Source organism: Lytechinus variegatus, chromosome 7, assembly GCF_018143015.1.
Source record: "Lytechinus variegatus isolate NC3 chromosome 7, Lvar_3.0, whole genome shotgun sequence".
NCBI lineage: Eukaryota > Metazoa > Echinodermata > Echinoidea > Temnopleuroida > Toxopneustidae > Lytechinus > Lytechinus variegatus.
This window is the reverse complement of record NC_054746.1, coordinates 40,139,652-40,157,725: the sequence shown is the minus strand read 5'-3', so window position 1 is coordinate 40,157,725 and position 18,074 is coordinate 40,139,652. Positions and strand designations below refer to the sequence as shown.

At 35.7% G+C, this 18,074-nt stretch overlaps 2 protein-coding genes across 2 annotated transcripts; one reads left to right on the top strand and one right to left on the bottom strand.

The window, feature by feature from the left end:
* Nucleotides 1–661: 661 nt before the first annotated feature.
* LOC121418022 lies at nucleotides 662–3,311 on the bottom strand. Its single transcript, XM_041611725.1, has 3 exons — nucleotides 3,089–3,311; nucleotides 2,197–2,341; nucleotides 662–1,297 (listed from the first exon to the last, which is right to left on the bottom strand). Exons 1-3 carry the CDS (start codon nucleotides 3,230–3,232, stop codon nucleotides 1,206–1,208), a joined length of 381 nt encoding a protein of 126 aa, XP_041467659.1. The 5' UTR covers nucleotides 3,233–3,311; the 3' UTR covers nucleotides 662–1,205.
* Nucleotides 3,312–5,434: 2,123 nt separating this feature from the next.
* On the top strand, nucleotides 5,435–17,276 carry LOC121418021. Its single transcript, XM_041611723.1, has 6 exons — nucleotides 5,435–5,678; nucleotides 11,152–11,236; nucleotides 12,639–12,777; nucleotides 14,123–15,380; nucleotides 16,482–16,571; nucleotides 17,065–17,276. The coding sequence occupies exons 1-6, from the start codon at nucleotides 5,458–5,460 to the stop codon at nucleotides 17,123–17,125; spliced, it is 1,854 nt and encodes a 617-aa protein (XP_041467657.1). The 5' UTR covers nucleotides 5,435–5,457; the 3' UTR covers nucleotides 17,126–17,276.
* The last annotated feature ends 798 nt before the right edge of the window (nucleotides 17,277–18,074 follow it).

Here is an 18,074-nt window from a genome sequence, read left to right as displayed (position 1 = left end):
GTTGCACAATGTATTTGACAAACTGTGAAATACCAGTCGTTCGTGGAAGCATTGTTTTTTTGTGGATGTAAATGAAAACGACAATTCAAAAGAATATATGAATAATCAAGACATCAAAGTTGGTGCTTATCTCATTAGATTTTAAAGCAACATGTCACTTTAGTACAAATGACCTTCTGATCATGCATAGAATCTTTTGATCATGCGCAGAAAGGAACTACGAACTGGCTTATACACAAAGTATAAAATAAAATAAAAATGGCACAACTTTAAACGTTTTGAGCAAACTAAATTGGTGGAAGGTGTTCTTAAACTTGATTAACTTTTGTGTAAAAGTGAAATTGATCTATCAAGACATGCATGAGTGAACAAACATAAGTGAATTTCAGAAATTATTTATTTCAATGTTAGCTCAGTCAATCATGATACCAAAATTACCCTTTTGTTTGTACAATTAGCAAAATATGATTTCAGTCTCTTTTTTGTCTTCAATGATCTGGATGGATGTTTCAGAGGAACTTAGGATCAGAAATTTTCCTCCAAATCATGTTCATCAAACCAGAAGAATTAGATAAAATGAATTATTAAAATTTCTCATGTAAACTTTGAAAGGCGACAATTTTGCCTGTGTGCTAACTCGTGGATAATTTGATGAATATTTCATTTTTACACAGAAGTGTAGCAATACTTTTCTTCTCCCAAGTAATTTTGATAAAACTTTTGTTAAAAAGTTAGCCAATTCAATTGTTATAACATTTAAAAATCCTATTTGAAAAGCACTTTCATAGGGTGTTGCAAGAAACTTGCAATCAATTGCAAGTTCAGGGGGAGTTCTCTTGTGTGAACTGTGAGGTTAGATTCAACATATGTGCAAAAAGTTTAGAAGCTAATTCATTTTTTACTTCATATATGTTGTTGGCTTATTGCAATGAACTATAATACAAATACCTAAATCAACACCAATTGCTATTAGTATTTCTTTCAAACGTAGGTAACTGCCTACAAAACAGGTTCCCCAGTTTTGGTTCGCAATCCTATTCCAGTCTCCATTTAGAGGTTGATTTTACACTCTAAATTCTTTCAGCCATCGGAAAGTCCAGATTGCCAAAACATACAAAGACAATATCTTTATCCTTTATTGATCTGTCCTACTCCAAATGTTGTTCATGTATTCTGGTGAATCCTTAGCTGACCACTGAAGTCTGTCAAGTGTCTTTCAGGTCAGCGATCTCTTTGGTTAAAGCTTTGACAGTTTCTTGAAGGGATGACTCTCTTTGTTTGAGTGCTGCAGAAACATCTGTTTAATTAAGAGAAAATATTGATTACTAATTTTGAAATGAATTGAAAGTTGACAGATGGTGAATTGCATCCAGAAAATCCATGATGTAATTATTGTAGTATAGTACAAGAGATAATAATAATAAATTAATAATAATGACAAATTTACCCAGGGTAGCCACTTCAGTTCCAAAAACTGTTCTCCCAGCGGGCCCTGCTATTATCATTCCCTGGCTAAGCTAGGCTACCGATTCAGGTGCACAGAGCTTTTTGAGGAATTATTTCCTGCTGGTACCCATATACCTCACCTGGGTTGAGTGCAGCACAGTGTAGATAGATTTCTTGCTAAAGGAAAACACGCCACGGCTAGGATTCAAACCCACGACCCTCTTTTTGTAAGGCGAGAGTCAGAACCACTAGACCATGATGTGCCCACAGTCACCCCCTCCCCCTTCATCACTTTGGGGAAAAAAAGAATTGAAGAGAAAGTTTTACAAAAACATAAAAGACTTTCATTTGAAAATCCAATTTCCAGATAAGATTGGTAGACAAACCAAAATGTCTACCATTCACCAATACCATCAGCTGTTGTAACTAAATTCATGCTGTACATTTTAACATCACAAGTATTGATGATTAATCATGCCCTTGACAACTTCTCCTTCACTGAAGTAAATAAACTACAACAGCATTGGTGTATGATCTTTGTGCAACTTTTACAAATGACTATAACTAATATGCCAGTGCTTCTCTAGACAGGAATAAACGTTTCTGGGGATTTATTCAACAATTTCTGATATTTTACTATAATCCGCATGGAGCCAATGAAGTTCAGCGGAACAACCAAAATACAGAGACTGAAGCTTTTGGTCTAGTGCTTCTCCTAATTTTAAATGAATTAGGTGCAACTCTTCTCACCTTCAAAGCATTCTGAAGAAGTATTCAGTTCTGTGCATATTGATATTGTATCTTCTATAGGTGACTGGATCTGTTCTTTGCCTATTCCTTCATCAACCTTCAACTGAGTTGACCATTTACTTCTCAAGAGTGCATTTTCTACCTCCTGTAAAATGATGAAGAAAGAAAATGATGAAAATTTTCATTATTACTTGCCACACCACAATTTTGTCAGAAGTAACAGAGCTACATCATACACCATTCAAGCCCCAAATAAAATATTCAAGGTTTCAAGCATGACACTAAAATCAACTGGAATTTACTCAAAGTTATATCCTGTCTATAACATATTTCACATCTAAATACATGTGTTGTAAACAAGATATTTTCTCATCAGATTTTGTACTAGCAATTTATAAAAAAATGTTACAAATCTGCGAGACAAAGCTCCACTAGACATGAGTTGTTGTGAGGTTAGTGATACTGCCTTGGCCTGGGACTCCGGACTGTCACGGTGTTAACTTTAGCTTCCCGGAGCAGAGGAGCTGTGCCTGTGGCATGGAAACATGTCACAGGCTCACTGATACCGGTAGATCATCATGGCATCAACTCGGCTGGCAGAAAATGTGAAGATTCAAGATAGTAGATACCGCTAAACAGAACTAAATGAACCACTCAAAATATGCAAGAACGCTTGACTTAGTTGGGGCCAACTCATGCATTGACTATTTGTGCACATGCCCAACAGCACGATCTAACGCCCATGCCATGGCCAGGGAGTAGCTACGACTACTACCTTGGTTTGACCCTTTGCCTTTGGCAAATGCACGGCCACGCCCACGGGCGCGGGGATGCTCGAGTTTTAACATGAAACATAACACAGTTTTAAATGTGTGGGGCAAAGCAATTTCACCTGTGATAAATTGACGATGCTTTCACCAAGGACTTTAATATTTGTTCTCGATATATTCAACTGACAACGGAGGATACCATCTTCTTCATTCTCTTCACCGATATGACATAGTGAACTAGCGTCTTGATCGGAATTTCTCGCCATTTTCCAAAACCAAAATCGCGAATAACCAGGGCAGCAGAATCCTTTCTTTTTGCTAGTCTTTGTACAAGAACCGCTGTTTTAAAGGGATATAAGTTCACCCAGAAGATTTTTTTTACATACCAGAAAAAAATGAAATAATGAAATAGATGGACCTCTAGCTGATATGACGCTATTCAACTGGCTCCAACAAAAGGGCAAAGACGTATGCCCAGCCTTTATAATGCATAAATTCAAGCAATATGATCTTTTACAATATCCCTCTGAGTAAGGGAGAATGAAACCATTGGAACAAGATGGCTTGTGTGAAATCAGAAAAATCAAAGAAACAGATCAACGAAAGTTTGAGAAAAATCGGACAAATAATGAGAAAGTTATGAGCATTTGAATATTGCGATCACTAATGCTATGGAGATGGCAAATTGGCAATGCGACAAAGATGTGTGATGTCACTTGTCAACAACTCTCCCAATTACTTTAGTATATATTTCACTTGAATTGCCTCTTTTATCACATCTATCCATAAATCATACTTTCTTTCTACATGAGGGCATGTAATACATATTTCTTAAGAATAATGGATAAAGAGTTTGTATCATCATAAGAAAAAGCACAAAGAGACATTTTGAGGGTATTTTATAGTCCACCAAAGGGAAAGTTGTTCATCAGTGACATCACACATCCTTGTCGCATTGCCAATATGAAGATCTCCATATAGCATTAGTGATTGCAATATTCAAATGCTCATAACTTTCTTACTCATTTGTCCGATCATTTTCTCAAACTTTCTTTATTCTTATTCTTTGATTTTTCTGTTTCTACACAAACCTATTTGTTCCAAAGGTTTCATTCCCCTTTAATAAACTCAGTTGGAGGAATTTCTTGCTTTCCCTTGGGAGATTTAAAAAATCAAGGAAGTAAAAATTAAACTGCAGGAAATCTGCACAATGAACAAATAGACAAGACTTGAATTTACATGTACTACAGGGCCTATAGTGAGTTAAGTCCACCATAGAGATATACTAAAAATGCAATATATCTCTATGAAGTTCACCCAGAACGTTGATGATATGAATCAATAGATAGAAAATAAACAAGCACAACGCTGGAAATTTTGGATGTAAATTTCGCTTATTTTTCACAAAACAATGCAAAGTGATAATATGCAATTGAGAGTCCCTGCACTGACCTCACTCACTATTAATTGAATATAAAATATTTCAATTTTTACAGATTTCACAAAAAATGACCACTGTCAGAACAAAAAAAAATGTTAGTCAATGGCATTCCACATGTTCAGGAAGGTAAATTTGTTTCAAATGGAAATGAGGGGGAAAAAATTCATACCGTGAAATACAAAAGAAACTAGTGAAAGTTGCCAACAGATGGGCTGGGGGATTGAAGTCCTCCCCCGGCCACCCCCCCCCCCCAAAAAAAAAGAGAGAGAAAAGGTAGGAGATAATCCGAATGTTGGATTTTTGTAATGAAAATTGTTCTTAAAAAAAAATGTTGCTGGCTTGCTTCGCTCGCACTCTTTTTGACATGTAAATTTTGCCTCATATATCTCAAGCCCCCTCAAAATTTTCGACTCATTATGCCACTGGTGAGTGGGTGATGTCATCAGTCCCCCCCCCCTCATTTGCATTACAGATGTGCATAAACTCTTTGATGACATCATACTTTGTTTACATTTTCATAATTATTATGCTTGCTGCATGGTTTTTCTCCTTTTATTCAAATCAACTTTTTGTTGGAGTATAGACTTGTCCTAGGGAGGGGAATTAATTTGAATGACTAGGAAATGCCCTATACCCCTTCTCTCTCCCCCCCCCCCCCCTCCTCCTCAAGTAAATCCTGCACTATTTTGTCTTCAATTGAGTAGAGTATATAGCTGCTCTGTGTCGATTTTCTTTCTTATTATTATTATGATGTAAAAGTAAACGTAAATAAGAGGCTCATGAAATAGAATGCACAAAAATAGTCAAGTCTTTTAACAAGGCTATCAAAAACTTTTAACCAATCAAATTGATGCGATGTGACTGCACACAAATCGACGTTGATGACCGGTGCGCCTGCCTAGCGCCTGGCCGGCCCGGCGCCCTCCTGGCTAGCTAGCCTGGCCTATGCGGTGCCGGTGTTACGCTGACTAAGGCCTAGCCTAGCCTGTGCCCTAGGCCCTTCCCGCGTCTTATCGCCTGGTCGCCTGCTCGTTTGAACATCATATCGCGATGCGGAAAATAAAGTCAAGAAGATCAAAATCTACTACCAAGACATCCCCGAAATCTGTAAATGCCAATGGACCTCGCTTGAGGAGTAAGAAACGCACTGAAAATGTGAAAACAGTGGTGAAAAAGAAAGTGACGAAGTCGAAGAGGAAGAGTCAATCCGTACGGGGACCATCACCCGACGATCATTTGGAGAAACGGGAGATGCATCGAATCCATGAGAGGTTGGTACCGGTACGCGTACGGGGCCGGGGGTTGGTGATGTTTTGCCCCCGGGGGGGCCACTTCCATTCACGAGTGGATACCATGCGCGACCATGGGGTCTCGAAAAGCACCCTAAACACGTAATTTCCATATTCTGAAAATGCACCCCTCAACAAGTATTGGCGTGTGAAACCCTACCCTTAACAAGTATTGGAAACAAAACGATACTCTTGGCAAATATTCCCTGAAATGAACCCCTAAACAAGTACAGGAATGTTTTATTGTCACGGGTCCTTCGGTCGTCGGCTTTACCTTTTTTGGTTTAGTACGACCCCACCTTCTACACCTCGCGCAAATCGGACTCTAAACACGTAGTGTTGGGGCAAAAAGGACATCCTTTATAAAACATTTAATTTTTGTTTTATCATCCCCGCAAATTCGACCCTAAACACGTAATTTTCCTAGCGAAATAGATACCCTTTTTTCATTATTTTTGTGTTTTTGACACCCTTATCACATTACGTACGTAACGTGCCCTATCGTGAAAAAGACATCCTTTTTACGTGTTTTTTTGGTCGCGCATGGTATCCACTCGTCAATGTAAGTGGCCCCCCCGGGGTTTTGCCCCGGGTTTTCCTCCTGCAAATTGGGCCGGGGCAGTAGTACATTTCAAAGGTGTAACTTTAATTAAACTGTCAAACTTAACAGGAATATTTAGCAAAGACAGCAAATTTAACAAAGTAAAAATGGGGAGAGCAAAACCAAACTGAACAAATTTAACTTCAACTTCACGCCTCAACAAGGCGGCAGGGCAAGGCCGGCAAGTCTAATGTTACCATTACGGTGTTAGGTCTAAACAGACTCGAACTTAAGTTAGTTAACTTGGCCTACTAGAAACTGTTAGGCCTAATGTTGTACTCTGTAAAAGGAACCTAAGTTTCAGTTTCACCACCACAGGCCGTGGTGGTGAGCGTTGAGCCAAGGACGAAATGATAAACAACAGCTGTGCTATTACGTAAGACTTGTCTGCCTGTAGAAGGACCTTCGGAATGAAATTATTGTATTCACTATTAATCACATCTTCAAAGGCATATTACATTCAGACATCCAATATTAGTCCACTTTCAATTTCGGACGAAGAAAATCGACCTCGAAATAAGGAAAGTAAGCGAATAAAAATTCCGGTATGCTTAGCATGTAGGGACCGCGATGCATCCCAGTTTCTGTCCGTCCAGCAAGAAAATATGGGATGTATGCCATTCACTCGCGAAATGATACAGTCCTAACGTTTGAAAAAAAGAAGTAATGGCATACCAACATACAAAGTATAATAATCATGCAGCTGATATGCAAACAAATATGAAATCATTATTTTTTTTTATTTGGCAAATGCAGGTTCTTCAGAGGTGTAGAAAGGGGGTGGATGAAGAAAAATAAGTGTAGAAAGAAAAAAATAAGACAGCCAGACAGAAAGAAAGAAGGAAAGAAAGAAAGAGAGAAAGAAAGGAAGAAAGAAAGAAAAAAAAGTTGCACTTTCACCGCGTGTATACATGGAACTCCATAGTAGGCTCTAGAACTACACACATTGCAATCCATTGTGTGAGGCCCCCTTCTGTGACTGTATATGCTGGGATGTGTTATCTTCGGACCGAGGTCAAGAAACAGGTGTTTCTATACTTATATTTCATGCTTGGGGCAATTATGGTTTGTAGTACTTGGAGAAGAGAATTGATAAGGGAAACTGGGGTATAGCTGCTCTAAAAGGGAGATTTTCGTCATGAAAATATCAGTCTATTTTGGTCATAATAATAGGTAAAACTCATATTCTTTGCTGAGTTTTGACATTTGTCTGGCTTTGGCTTTGCGGAACTGAAAAACTCCTCTGAAAGTACAGCTAGCCAGACTAAGGAAACCTATGCCCCGAAAAACAATTGGGCCTATTGATTTTTACCTGTAGATCTAGTATACCCAGTTTTGTGCCCAGACAGGTTACATGTTCGGACAATCCATTTTAAACGGCCATTTGGAAAAGTTAAGTAAAGTTTCATCATAGTACAAAGTGCATTTGTAGAGAACAAAATTAAGATGATTACAACGATGATTAAATTCCATATTTTTGTAATCTACACACAAAAAAGGGTGCTTCAAATTTTACATTTTTGATTCAACAATTTTCATCGAAATCTATTTCAATGCATGATTTAAAATATGTCTAAAAGAAAGATCTGCAGTAAACACTGATTTGTTAAGAAAGTATGTAAAATCAAAGTTAATAGTCATAATATCATTAAGGTAATTGTGTCAACCCTATCTCTGTGGCCTGGGCCATTGGCGGAAATCCCAGGGGGGACCTGTCCCCCCTACCCAAAATTGTAGGGGGGACACAATATCAAATGTTCCCCCCATTATAATCGAAATAAAGAATGTCATTTGGACGAGATGACCTACCTTTTGGGGTGATAACCTTTTTTTTCTTCTTCTTTCTTTTTTTACTTCGCAAATTTATTTTGGTCAAAATAACCTTATATTTGGGGTGATAACCTAATTTTTTTTTTTTTTGGGGGGGGGGCTTGTCAAAATTTTCAGCCACTGGTTGGTCCACCTCCCCCTCCCCCTACCTTTGGGGAGAGATTTCCGCCCTTGGCCTGGGCTATGGGCTAGTAAGGCCTGCTAGTGCTAATGCAGAAAATTTTGGTCAAGGTTTGTCTTGATCTAACCTTGACATTAAAAAGTTGGATCTTGGCCTAGAATCAACTTAAGGACGTTCCATGGTTATGTTTGTGCGCACCGTGATCTGCGCATATTTTACACTCCACATGCTGACGTCACAATGGATAAACAGGTGATTAATCAGGTGTAGGTATGAGCTGATATTTTTTCATTATCTGCACTCTAACTGCAGATCCTTTGCGTTATTCTATGAGACTGATAAACTGGAATTATTTCATAGACCATTCCACTTTAAAAAAAAATACCTCTAAAATTTCAAAATACTTTACTCTGCAGTGCTGCAAAGAATGACAGATATGACCCCGAGTTGAATACATGGTAGAGTGGTTTAAAGTTTTTCCTCACAATCACATAGATACAAATCATTTGGCACATTTTTTGGTGTTTTACAAACCACATTTGCTGTAATAAAAGTGCTGATAGTTTGAAAACAAGCACATGAACACCTATTTTTCAATGTTTGCACCTCTTTGATATACATTTCTTTACAACTTTGCAAAGTTTGGTGAAAATGACATGGTTTTGAATAAAGTGCAGCATTTCTTGGACTTCTCAAATTTGTTGAAATTTGAAATTTCACATTTTTGAGATTGGGTTTTAGTTATCTCTCACATCATTTAAGAACTGACAGTGCTGGTAGACTTAAGAGAGCAAACAAATAGCAATATAAATAGATACAATTATTAACTGTTATGCAAAATTTGATGAAATTATCATAGATTTGAGTAATAGATGATTAAACTCATTGTAGCGATCTCATGAAATCTAAAAGTGTCAAATTCTTTTGAATGCGCAATACTTAACAACATCCATTTGAGGGAACTTTGAAGCTCTATAGCAAAAAATAAAGCACATGGACCGTTGTTAATTTTTACATATTTGGAATATTCAGGTGCTAATTATTTATGTGCAATGTTCGGTGAAAATGACATGGATTTCACTTTAACTGTGGAACATCCTTAAGATGTTCTATTGATCAAATCAAAATCGTTGATTAATAAAGAGGCAGTTGTGGGAAAGATGGAAATAATCATGTACCGGTTATATTATTTCTGTCCACATTTTGGAACAATATCATTTGTTGATATAATCTTTAATAATTACTTTTCATCGACTCAGTCACACACAAAAATAATCACAATCATAAGAGATTTTTTTAGGAAAGTTGTAACTAAAATTTAGATTTTGGGGATTTTCCATTTCTTTCTATTTAGGAACAATATGACAAATAATTATCTCTTGCGAAAGATAGCTGTTCAGATGCTTTCTTAGCCCACATTCATATTAATACCAAAAGTGGCCAAGATGGTCAGGCCCACAAATTGTCCCATAATTCTCTCTATACTGGTATAATTATTGCACACTCATTAAAATTCATATTTAAAGGTCAAGTCCACCTCAGAAAAATGTTGATTTTAATCAATAGAGAAAAATCAGACAAGCACAATGCTGAAGATTTCATCAAAATCGGGTGTAAAATAAGAAAGCTATGACATTTCAAAGTTTCGCTTATTTTTAACAAAATAGTTATATGAACGAGCCAGTTACATCCAAATGAGAGAGTCAATGATGTCACTCACTCACTATTTCTTTTGTTTTTTATTGTTGAATTATACAATATTTCAATTTTTAGGAATTTGATGATTAGGACCTCCTTGCCTGCCGCACAAAATGTTAAAATAATGGAATTCCATGTGTTTATGGAGGAATGAAACTTCATTTCACATGACAATGACAAGATAAAATATTTCATATTTCAAACAATAAGAAAAAAAAATAGTGAGTGACATCAACTCTCTCATTTGGATGTAACTGGCTCGTTCATATCACTGTTTTGTTAAAAATAAGCGAAACTTTAAAATGTCATAACTTTCTTATTTGACATCCAATTTCGATGAAATTTTGAGTGTTATGCTTGTTGAATTTTTCTCTTTTTATTCAAATCAAGTTTTTGTTGGGGTGGACTTGTCCTTTAAAGGACAAGCCCACCCCAAAAACATGTTGGTTCGAGTGAATAGAGAAAAATCAAACTAGCCTAATGCTGAAAATTTCATCAAAATCGGACGTAAAATAAGAAAGTTGTGACATTTTAGATTTTTTTCTCAAGACAGTGATATGCACAACTCATTGACATGGAAATAAGACATTCATTGATGTCCCTCGCTTACTGTTTCCTTGGTTTTTATTGTTTGAATTGTTCAATAGTTCATTTTTTTACAGATTTGACAATAAGGACCAACTTGACTGAACCACATAGTATTAAACAATATTAATTCCACATGTTCAGGAAAGAATTAATCGTTTCACTTGACATTGAGGACAAAATTAGAATATTACATATAATAAAAAAAAATAGTGAGTGGATGACGTCATGTCTCCTCATCTGCATAACTCTTGTGAAATTAAGGAAAATTTAAAATGTAACTTTCTCATTTTACATCCAATTTTGATTAAATTTTTAGTGTTATACTTACTGGATTTTTCTCTTTTTATTTTAATCAAATTTTGGTTGGAATGGACTTGTCCTTTAAGTCAGTCTGATAATAATACTATAAAGAAATAACAATTACCATTACCATAAATAATATTTGACAATGACCTTCAGAGAGTTTCTTCAACTATTCAACACACAACTTTGACTTACTGTATTGCAAAGTAGAGGTAAAATGCTGTTTGGATAATTTTCTTTTCATTCAGATAGATCTACTTCAATCTTATTATAAACTTACCCTTTCTATATAATCCATTGATATCATTATGCAGGCGGAGACATTATAGTCTGAACCAGGCGATTAGAAAAATAATCAACAAACTTCCTTCTTGTGAGGCAACTGAACCAGAAACAAAGGTAAGTTTGGTATTTTAATGGTCTGTAATGTTTATAATGCAAATATGATTCTCAATAATGACAATAAACATCATTCCCAGTAAGCCTAAATGTGTAAAGGCCACCGCACACCTTACAACTGTTCGGGATCCGATTTTGGAACAAATCACATTTTGCTCATTTTATGAAAATGTGAATGGAACATATAATTTTATTTGAGGTTAAGATTAATTGAAATAATACTAATATAACCATTTTGAAAGATTGCAAGCCATTATTTTTTAGTAAAGGCCAAATTAGTTTCAAATCGTAGCCAACCATAAGACTGTTATGACGTCATTATGACTAGATATTAGATTTGTTTTTATTCTAAGAAGGATGATAGCATAGTCACAGATTTGAACACAGATATTCATGTGATGATTTCGAGCATTACACAGTAAGATATTCCAAGTCTCAATATTAGCATCAAATTCTACCACATTTTATTCTGAAATCGGGTCGCAGACCAATCGTAAGGTGTGCGGTCACCTTAAAGGCATCCTGTCAGACAAACAAAGAGAATGAAAGAAAGAAAGAGAGAGATAAAGAAAGGAAGACAGAGAGAGAGGGAGACAGTAAGAAAAGAAGAAAGAACCGATAATGAAATATCTCTTACTCCAATGTACCCCAAAACAATTATGATTTCGGTCTGTTTACTTGCTCTTGAAAGATCTTGGAGAATATGTGTATCCACCCATTGCATGAATATATTGGATTTTTTAATGAGACAATTGATTGCAATAGAGATAATAAATTGTTTCTACTGAGGGAGTAACAAAATATTTGCACTAAAAAAAAATTGGGAATTCAATAAACATAAATCACAGCAAAGAATCCTTCATGATTATCCAAGCGTAAATATATACCATGTGAAAACAGTATCAAATTATTTGGGGGGAAAGAGGGAGTAGAGACATGTTCATGGCAAGGATTTTTATTATAATTGCCAAATTTTTAGTTGCAAAGTTTTTTACTCACTTGTTTTGATGAATGATAGCGTCACTATCTGCCTTCAATACGTAAGTGAAGTAAACTTTAGGCATACGCTGTATAGCATGTAAATGATTATCAAAAGGTTCTGAATTTCTGATAGAGATATGGTAGACATATCAAATTTGTATATTCAGTATGAAATATTGTTGAATAATATGAATGGGTAATTATGGAATGGTTTATTAGCAATCTTTTTAACAATATGAAAAGATTGCTGCCTTTTTTTTTTTAAATGTACATATGTAGCCTACACATCCCCCAAAATAAATTTCTGAATATATTAAAGGTACTTTGATACAAAATAGTAAAAAAAAAACACTAAAAATAAAAGAATGAATTCTCTTGATTGACTATTGTCTTTCTCTTTCTCCTGAATTCAACTTTACAGCACTATGTGTTGAGGAAGACAAGTGATTATATTCAGTTCTTAGAAGAAAAGATAAGTGCCCTATGCTTGGATTTGGATATAGAGCAAACAAATAATTGTGGAGATCTTTCATTCAGTTCTTCATTATATACTTTGATGGGTAAGTAGAAGTAGAAAAGACATGCAAGATCCTGGTGTCACCCAGTTCAAGTATTACATGAAGCTTCTCAGTTTAAACTTCAATGAGTATTTATACTTTTTAAAATGTCTTTATCAAGTATTGGTACTTTTTTAGCATAAATTACAAGAAACAAAATTCAAGTTTAGCTTCTTATTTGACATTTAAAAACAGAATAATTGTAACAATTGATAGCATTCAGTATCTTAACTCTTGACATCAGTTTTCATTAGACATTTGACATCTAGAGTGTATGTACCCTTAACATGTGTACCTGTTTAACCCAAGTAGAATTAAGTTTATTGACCCAAAGGTGCTATATAATTGCAGAGTATTTTTTTATCTCACATGGTGAAGTCATTATTTCACTAGCTTCATGCTGATATTAGCCTTTACAAGCATGGCAATGCCTGCAATTATAGTCAAAAGTACACTTTAATTGGCTGAGCCCCAAAGATTCATTTATATTACAGGGATTTATACTGCTTTTTACAAAGTCTGGTGTCTGAAAACTGTCATCTGCTTATGATTAAATCTTAAGAAAGACTGACTTTTACAGCATTATTAGACTAGGAATCATTTTTAAAGATATAAGCGGTTGATGTAAATAATCATATCAAGGAAAAGTATGTCTCTACAGAGTGTACTTTTCTTTCTGATTAAATTAAATAGTACCCAGTGTAATGAAAACCACATGAGTTAATGACCATCTTCAAAAAAAAAAATCCCATTGACTCTATGTTGATAAAAGTTCTGCATTTTTCTGATTATCAGATTCATGAAATGTTCATTTGCTACAATCCTGAATTTGAGCTATCAATTTCATCTGTTTTCAGTGGCAATAGAATCAGCTTGAAAATTAATTCATTAATTCTACCTTCCTACCTTCTTTTCCAAAATATGTAGCATTTATTTCAAAAGATTTCATGTAGAGAAAAATATATGATAAGTTATTTGCTTTCAGGCAATTTGAAAAACTTGTTCCATGACATTTGCTCCAGCGACAATTGCTATGCTGTAATTTCCACACACTGATGGAATAACTAACTTCAGCCACGGATTAAGGACTATACCCTATCCTGAACCTAACATAAAACCATATTGCAACCCTAAGCCTAATCGGATCCTATAGACCAAGTAAACTCCAGAGCAGTTGTTGCTGGAGCTAATGTCGTGTCACCGAAAAGTATCTTCTGTTTGACTCCACACAGTATGCAATCTTAATCAGTGTTAGTTCAGAAAGACAACTGCTTCCCAATTGACTTAGGATTGCATGATTTTTCATCATCTCAACTTCAATAACTTTTTATTCTCTTTCAAATTACAGATGGAATTCAGAAAGAGATTCCTGCTGATACACCAATTTCTTTGGAATCCATACAAGATTTGTTAACCAGCCTTGACTGTCAAGTTGATAAGTCTTTGACAAGTTTGACAACCAAGAAAAATTCAATCAAGGGTAAACCAAGATCCATGAAAGCTACACGTAAGAAGAAAATAAAGATCATCCATCAAGATGGCCCCAAAGTGACAGAAATTGGCGATGAGTATCTCCAAGAAAATGACATCAAAGAAGATGATGAAGAGTCCCTCAGTACAGTAAACACTCAGGATAGTCTGCTAGCAAGCAGTTCCATGAGTGGAATGATGTGCTCTGAGAGTTCAATTGAAACAGATGTTTCTCAATCAAACCAGATGAACTCTCCTGTCAGCTCTACCTGGGGTACAGGGTCCCTTGATGATGGTTTTAGCAGCAGCAAGACCGCTGATCAGGAATCTACACAGGGAAGCACTAGTTCCATCTCTAGCCATGATAGGCCACAAAGGGGAGATTCTCTGGCAGATCTTATTAGAAGCGACACAGGAGTGAAATACATCCCAACTCTCTCTGAGGTCAATCAAAAGAGCAAACACATTCCAAACCAATTGAGTCAGAAGACATCTTTGCAACAAGTGGTTCTCCAAGTTCCCACATTCTCTTCTGACCAGCTATCTATTCCTACCAACAGGACCAAAGACAAGCAAGCACCCTTCCTTTGCCACGGAGATGGCAATGAGGTGTACAATCAGGCTGATTCATCCAATTTCTTGCCACTAAAGAAAAGCAGTTGCATGTCATCTGATAACATTGCTCATACTCAAACTGTTCTCTTTCAACCAAGTTCATGTAGTCAGTATGGTCACACCCAGCAGAACCCTGTTCCCCTGATTTCTCCAATAAAACCTCTTTCACACAGCACTGTCCCTGTGTTGGCCCAACAGAATATCCTCAACAGAAACCTTGTCCCTACTGCTGATCCTAACCCAACCATCGGATATATTAACTGTACCTTGAGCAATTGCTTAGATGACAAATTCACTGGTCCAAACCTTGGCATGTCCTGCACCAGTGTCCATCCATTTGAGGTGTATCACAAACAGTCCTCACTGTTTCAACCCTTGAAGCAAACTGTTGAAATTATCTTAGATGTTGGAGATGATCCATTGGTGATGAAGTCCTTTCTTGGAGAGAAGATTTTTTCTAAGAGGTCTGGGATAGATGGTTTCGAATTATTCACGAAGGTCAATATTAAGAGATTCCAAGAGTAAGTGTTTAAATATATAATTAAAGTATTAAGATATAGATACAGATAATTCAATTTGTACAAATTGACTGATAAATTGAATAAAACCAAAGTACTGTAGATTACAATGTTCATATCTTCAGTAGATCAATGCATCTAGACAATTGGATGATGCATACTAGATTGAAAATAAAAGATAGAATGAAAATACATGTGTGGATCAAATCTTGCAGTCAGGAAAACTATTTAGATATTCTTTAAAGGACAAGTCCACCCCAACAAAAACTTGATTTGAATAAAAAGAGAAAAATTCAACAAGCATAACACTGAAAATTTCATCAAAATCGGATGTAAAATAAGAAAGTTATGGCATTTTAAAGTTTTGCTATTTTCAGCAAAATAGTTATATGAACGAGCCAGTTACATCCAAATGAGCGAGTTGATGACATCACTCACTCATTATCTCTTTTGTATTTTATTATATGAAATATGAATTTTTTCTATTTTTCTCGTCATCATGTGAAATGAAGTTTCATTCCTCCCTGAACACATGGAATTCCATTATTTTAACATTTTGCGCTTCAGGCAAGGAGGTCCGAATCGTCAAATTCGTAAAAATTGAAATATTACATAATTCAAACAATAAAAAAAAAGAAATAGTGAGTGACTTCATCAACTCTCTCATTTGGATGTAACTGGCTCGTTCATATAACTATTTTGTTAAAAATAGGCGAAACTTTGAAATGTCATAACTTTCTTATTTTACATCCGATTTTGATGAAATTTTCAGCATTGTGCTTGTCTGATTTTTCTCTATTGATTCAAATCAACATTTTTCTGAGGTGGACTTGACCTTTGTGTTTTAAATATTTGTATTTTGATTCATTGCATACAAATCTACATACACAAATACAATGTAGCCAATCTTTTAGGATTGCAAATTTGCAAAGCATAATAGTCAGCTGGTAAGCAATTAAAATGTATAAAAACCTGCAATGTATTCTGCAACTGCTACTCACATCTTTTAAACAATGCATACCGGTAATCATTTTGACTTCCAATATGGTCTTTACAGTTCTCCTTTTTAACAAACTGCTACATATATATTTCATTTCATCATAGTGGTTGGCCTGCACTGACAAGTAAAGAAATCAACAGACTTATTGGACAAGCATGGAATGAAATACCTGACCACTACAAACAGCTCTACGGGTAAGACAGGAATTAACAAACAGAATAATTATCACATTCATATACATGTTTATGAAAGAATGCTGCTCTTGCTTTTATTGATAATGTCTCAGTTTTTCCCAAACATAGAGTTTCAGAAAGTATATCTTCATACGTTTTAGATAGATCTTCTCATTTTGCATTATTGAATGTGATACAAGGAAAAAAGAAACTGACCCACACATTTTCAATAATGTGAAAAGTTTGCACTGTAAAGTCTTGCGCACACCTTTTGAGACCAAATTTGAATCTAACTTGAATCTTGTTGGACCACAGGAATTTGTCCCCTCTGGCAAAATCGACAAGAAGTGACAACACACGAGTAGTATAATGAGGTCTGAAAAATGTACTAGTATTTGACTTGGGTGATTGTTCAATTGATAAAAGTTTGACTTTAATATACAGATTTGAACTTTACTTCACATATGTTGTGATTACTTTCCCTGTATTTGTCTTCCTTTTACTTGTATCCTAGAAAAAGAGCTTGCGCATGGAACCTTCGGCACAAGAAAACAAAGTCAAAGATTAACTTGTAAGTTTTGCATAATGGAACAATTCTTTAAGATCATTGTTTAATCAAATAAATCAAGTCAGTGAGCTCAACTCCTAAAGGGATAGGAAAGCAAACCTATCAAACGTATGAAGAATGGAGGATAATTGACTAAAAATCATCATGAATTTGAATTTTACTTTAGTGTTTGTCTCACCTGCGAAGCAAAGTGAGACTATAGGCGCCGCTTTTCCGACGGCGACGGCGGCGGCGTCAACATCAAATCTTAACCTGAGGTTAAGTTTTTGAAATGACGTCATAACTTAGAAAGTATATCGACCTAGTTAATAAAACTTGGCCATAAGGTTAATCAAGTATTACTGAACATCCTATTAGAGTTTCATGTCACATGACCAAGGTCAAAGGTCATTTAGGGTCAATGGACTTAGACCATGTTGGAGGATTCAACATCGAAATCTTAACCTGAGGTTAAGTTTTTGAAATGTCATCATAACTTAGAAAATATATGGACCTAGTTCATGAAACTTGGACATAAGGTTAATCAAGTATCACTAAACATCCTGCATGAGTTTCACGTCACATGACCAAGGTCAAAGGTCATTTAGGGTCAATGAACTTTGGCCGAATTGGGGATATCTGTTGAATTCCCATCATAACTTTGAAAGTTTATGAATCTGATTCATGAAACTTAGACATAATAGTAATCAAGCATCACTGAAAATTTTGTGCAAGTTTCAGGTCTCATGATTAAGGTCAAAGGTCATTTAGGGTCAATGAACTTTGGCCGAATCGGGGGTATCTGTTGAATTACCATCATAACTTTGAAAGTTTATTGGTCTAGTTCGTTAAACTTGGACATTAGAGTAATCAAGTATCACTGAACATCCTGTGCGCGTTTCAGGTCACATGACCAAGGTCAAAGGTCAATGAACTTTGGCCGAATTGGGTGTATCTGTTGAATTACCATCATAACT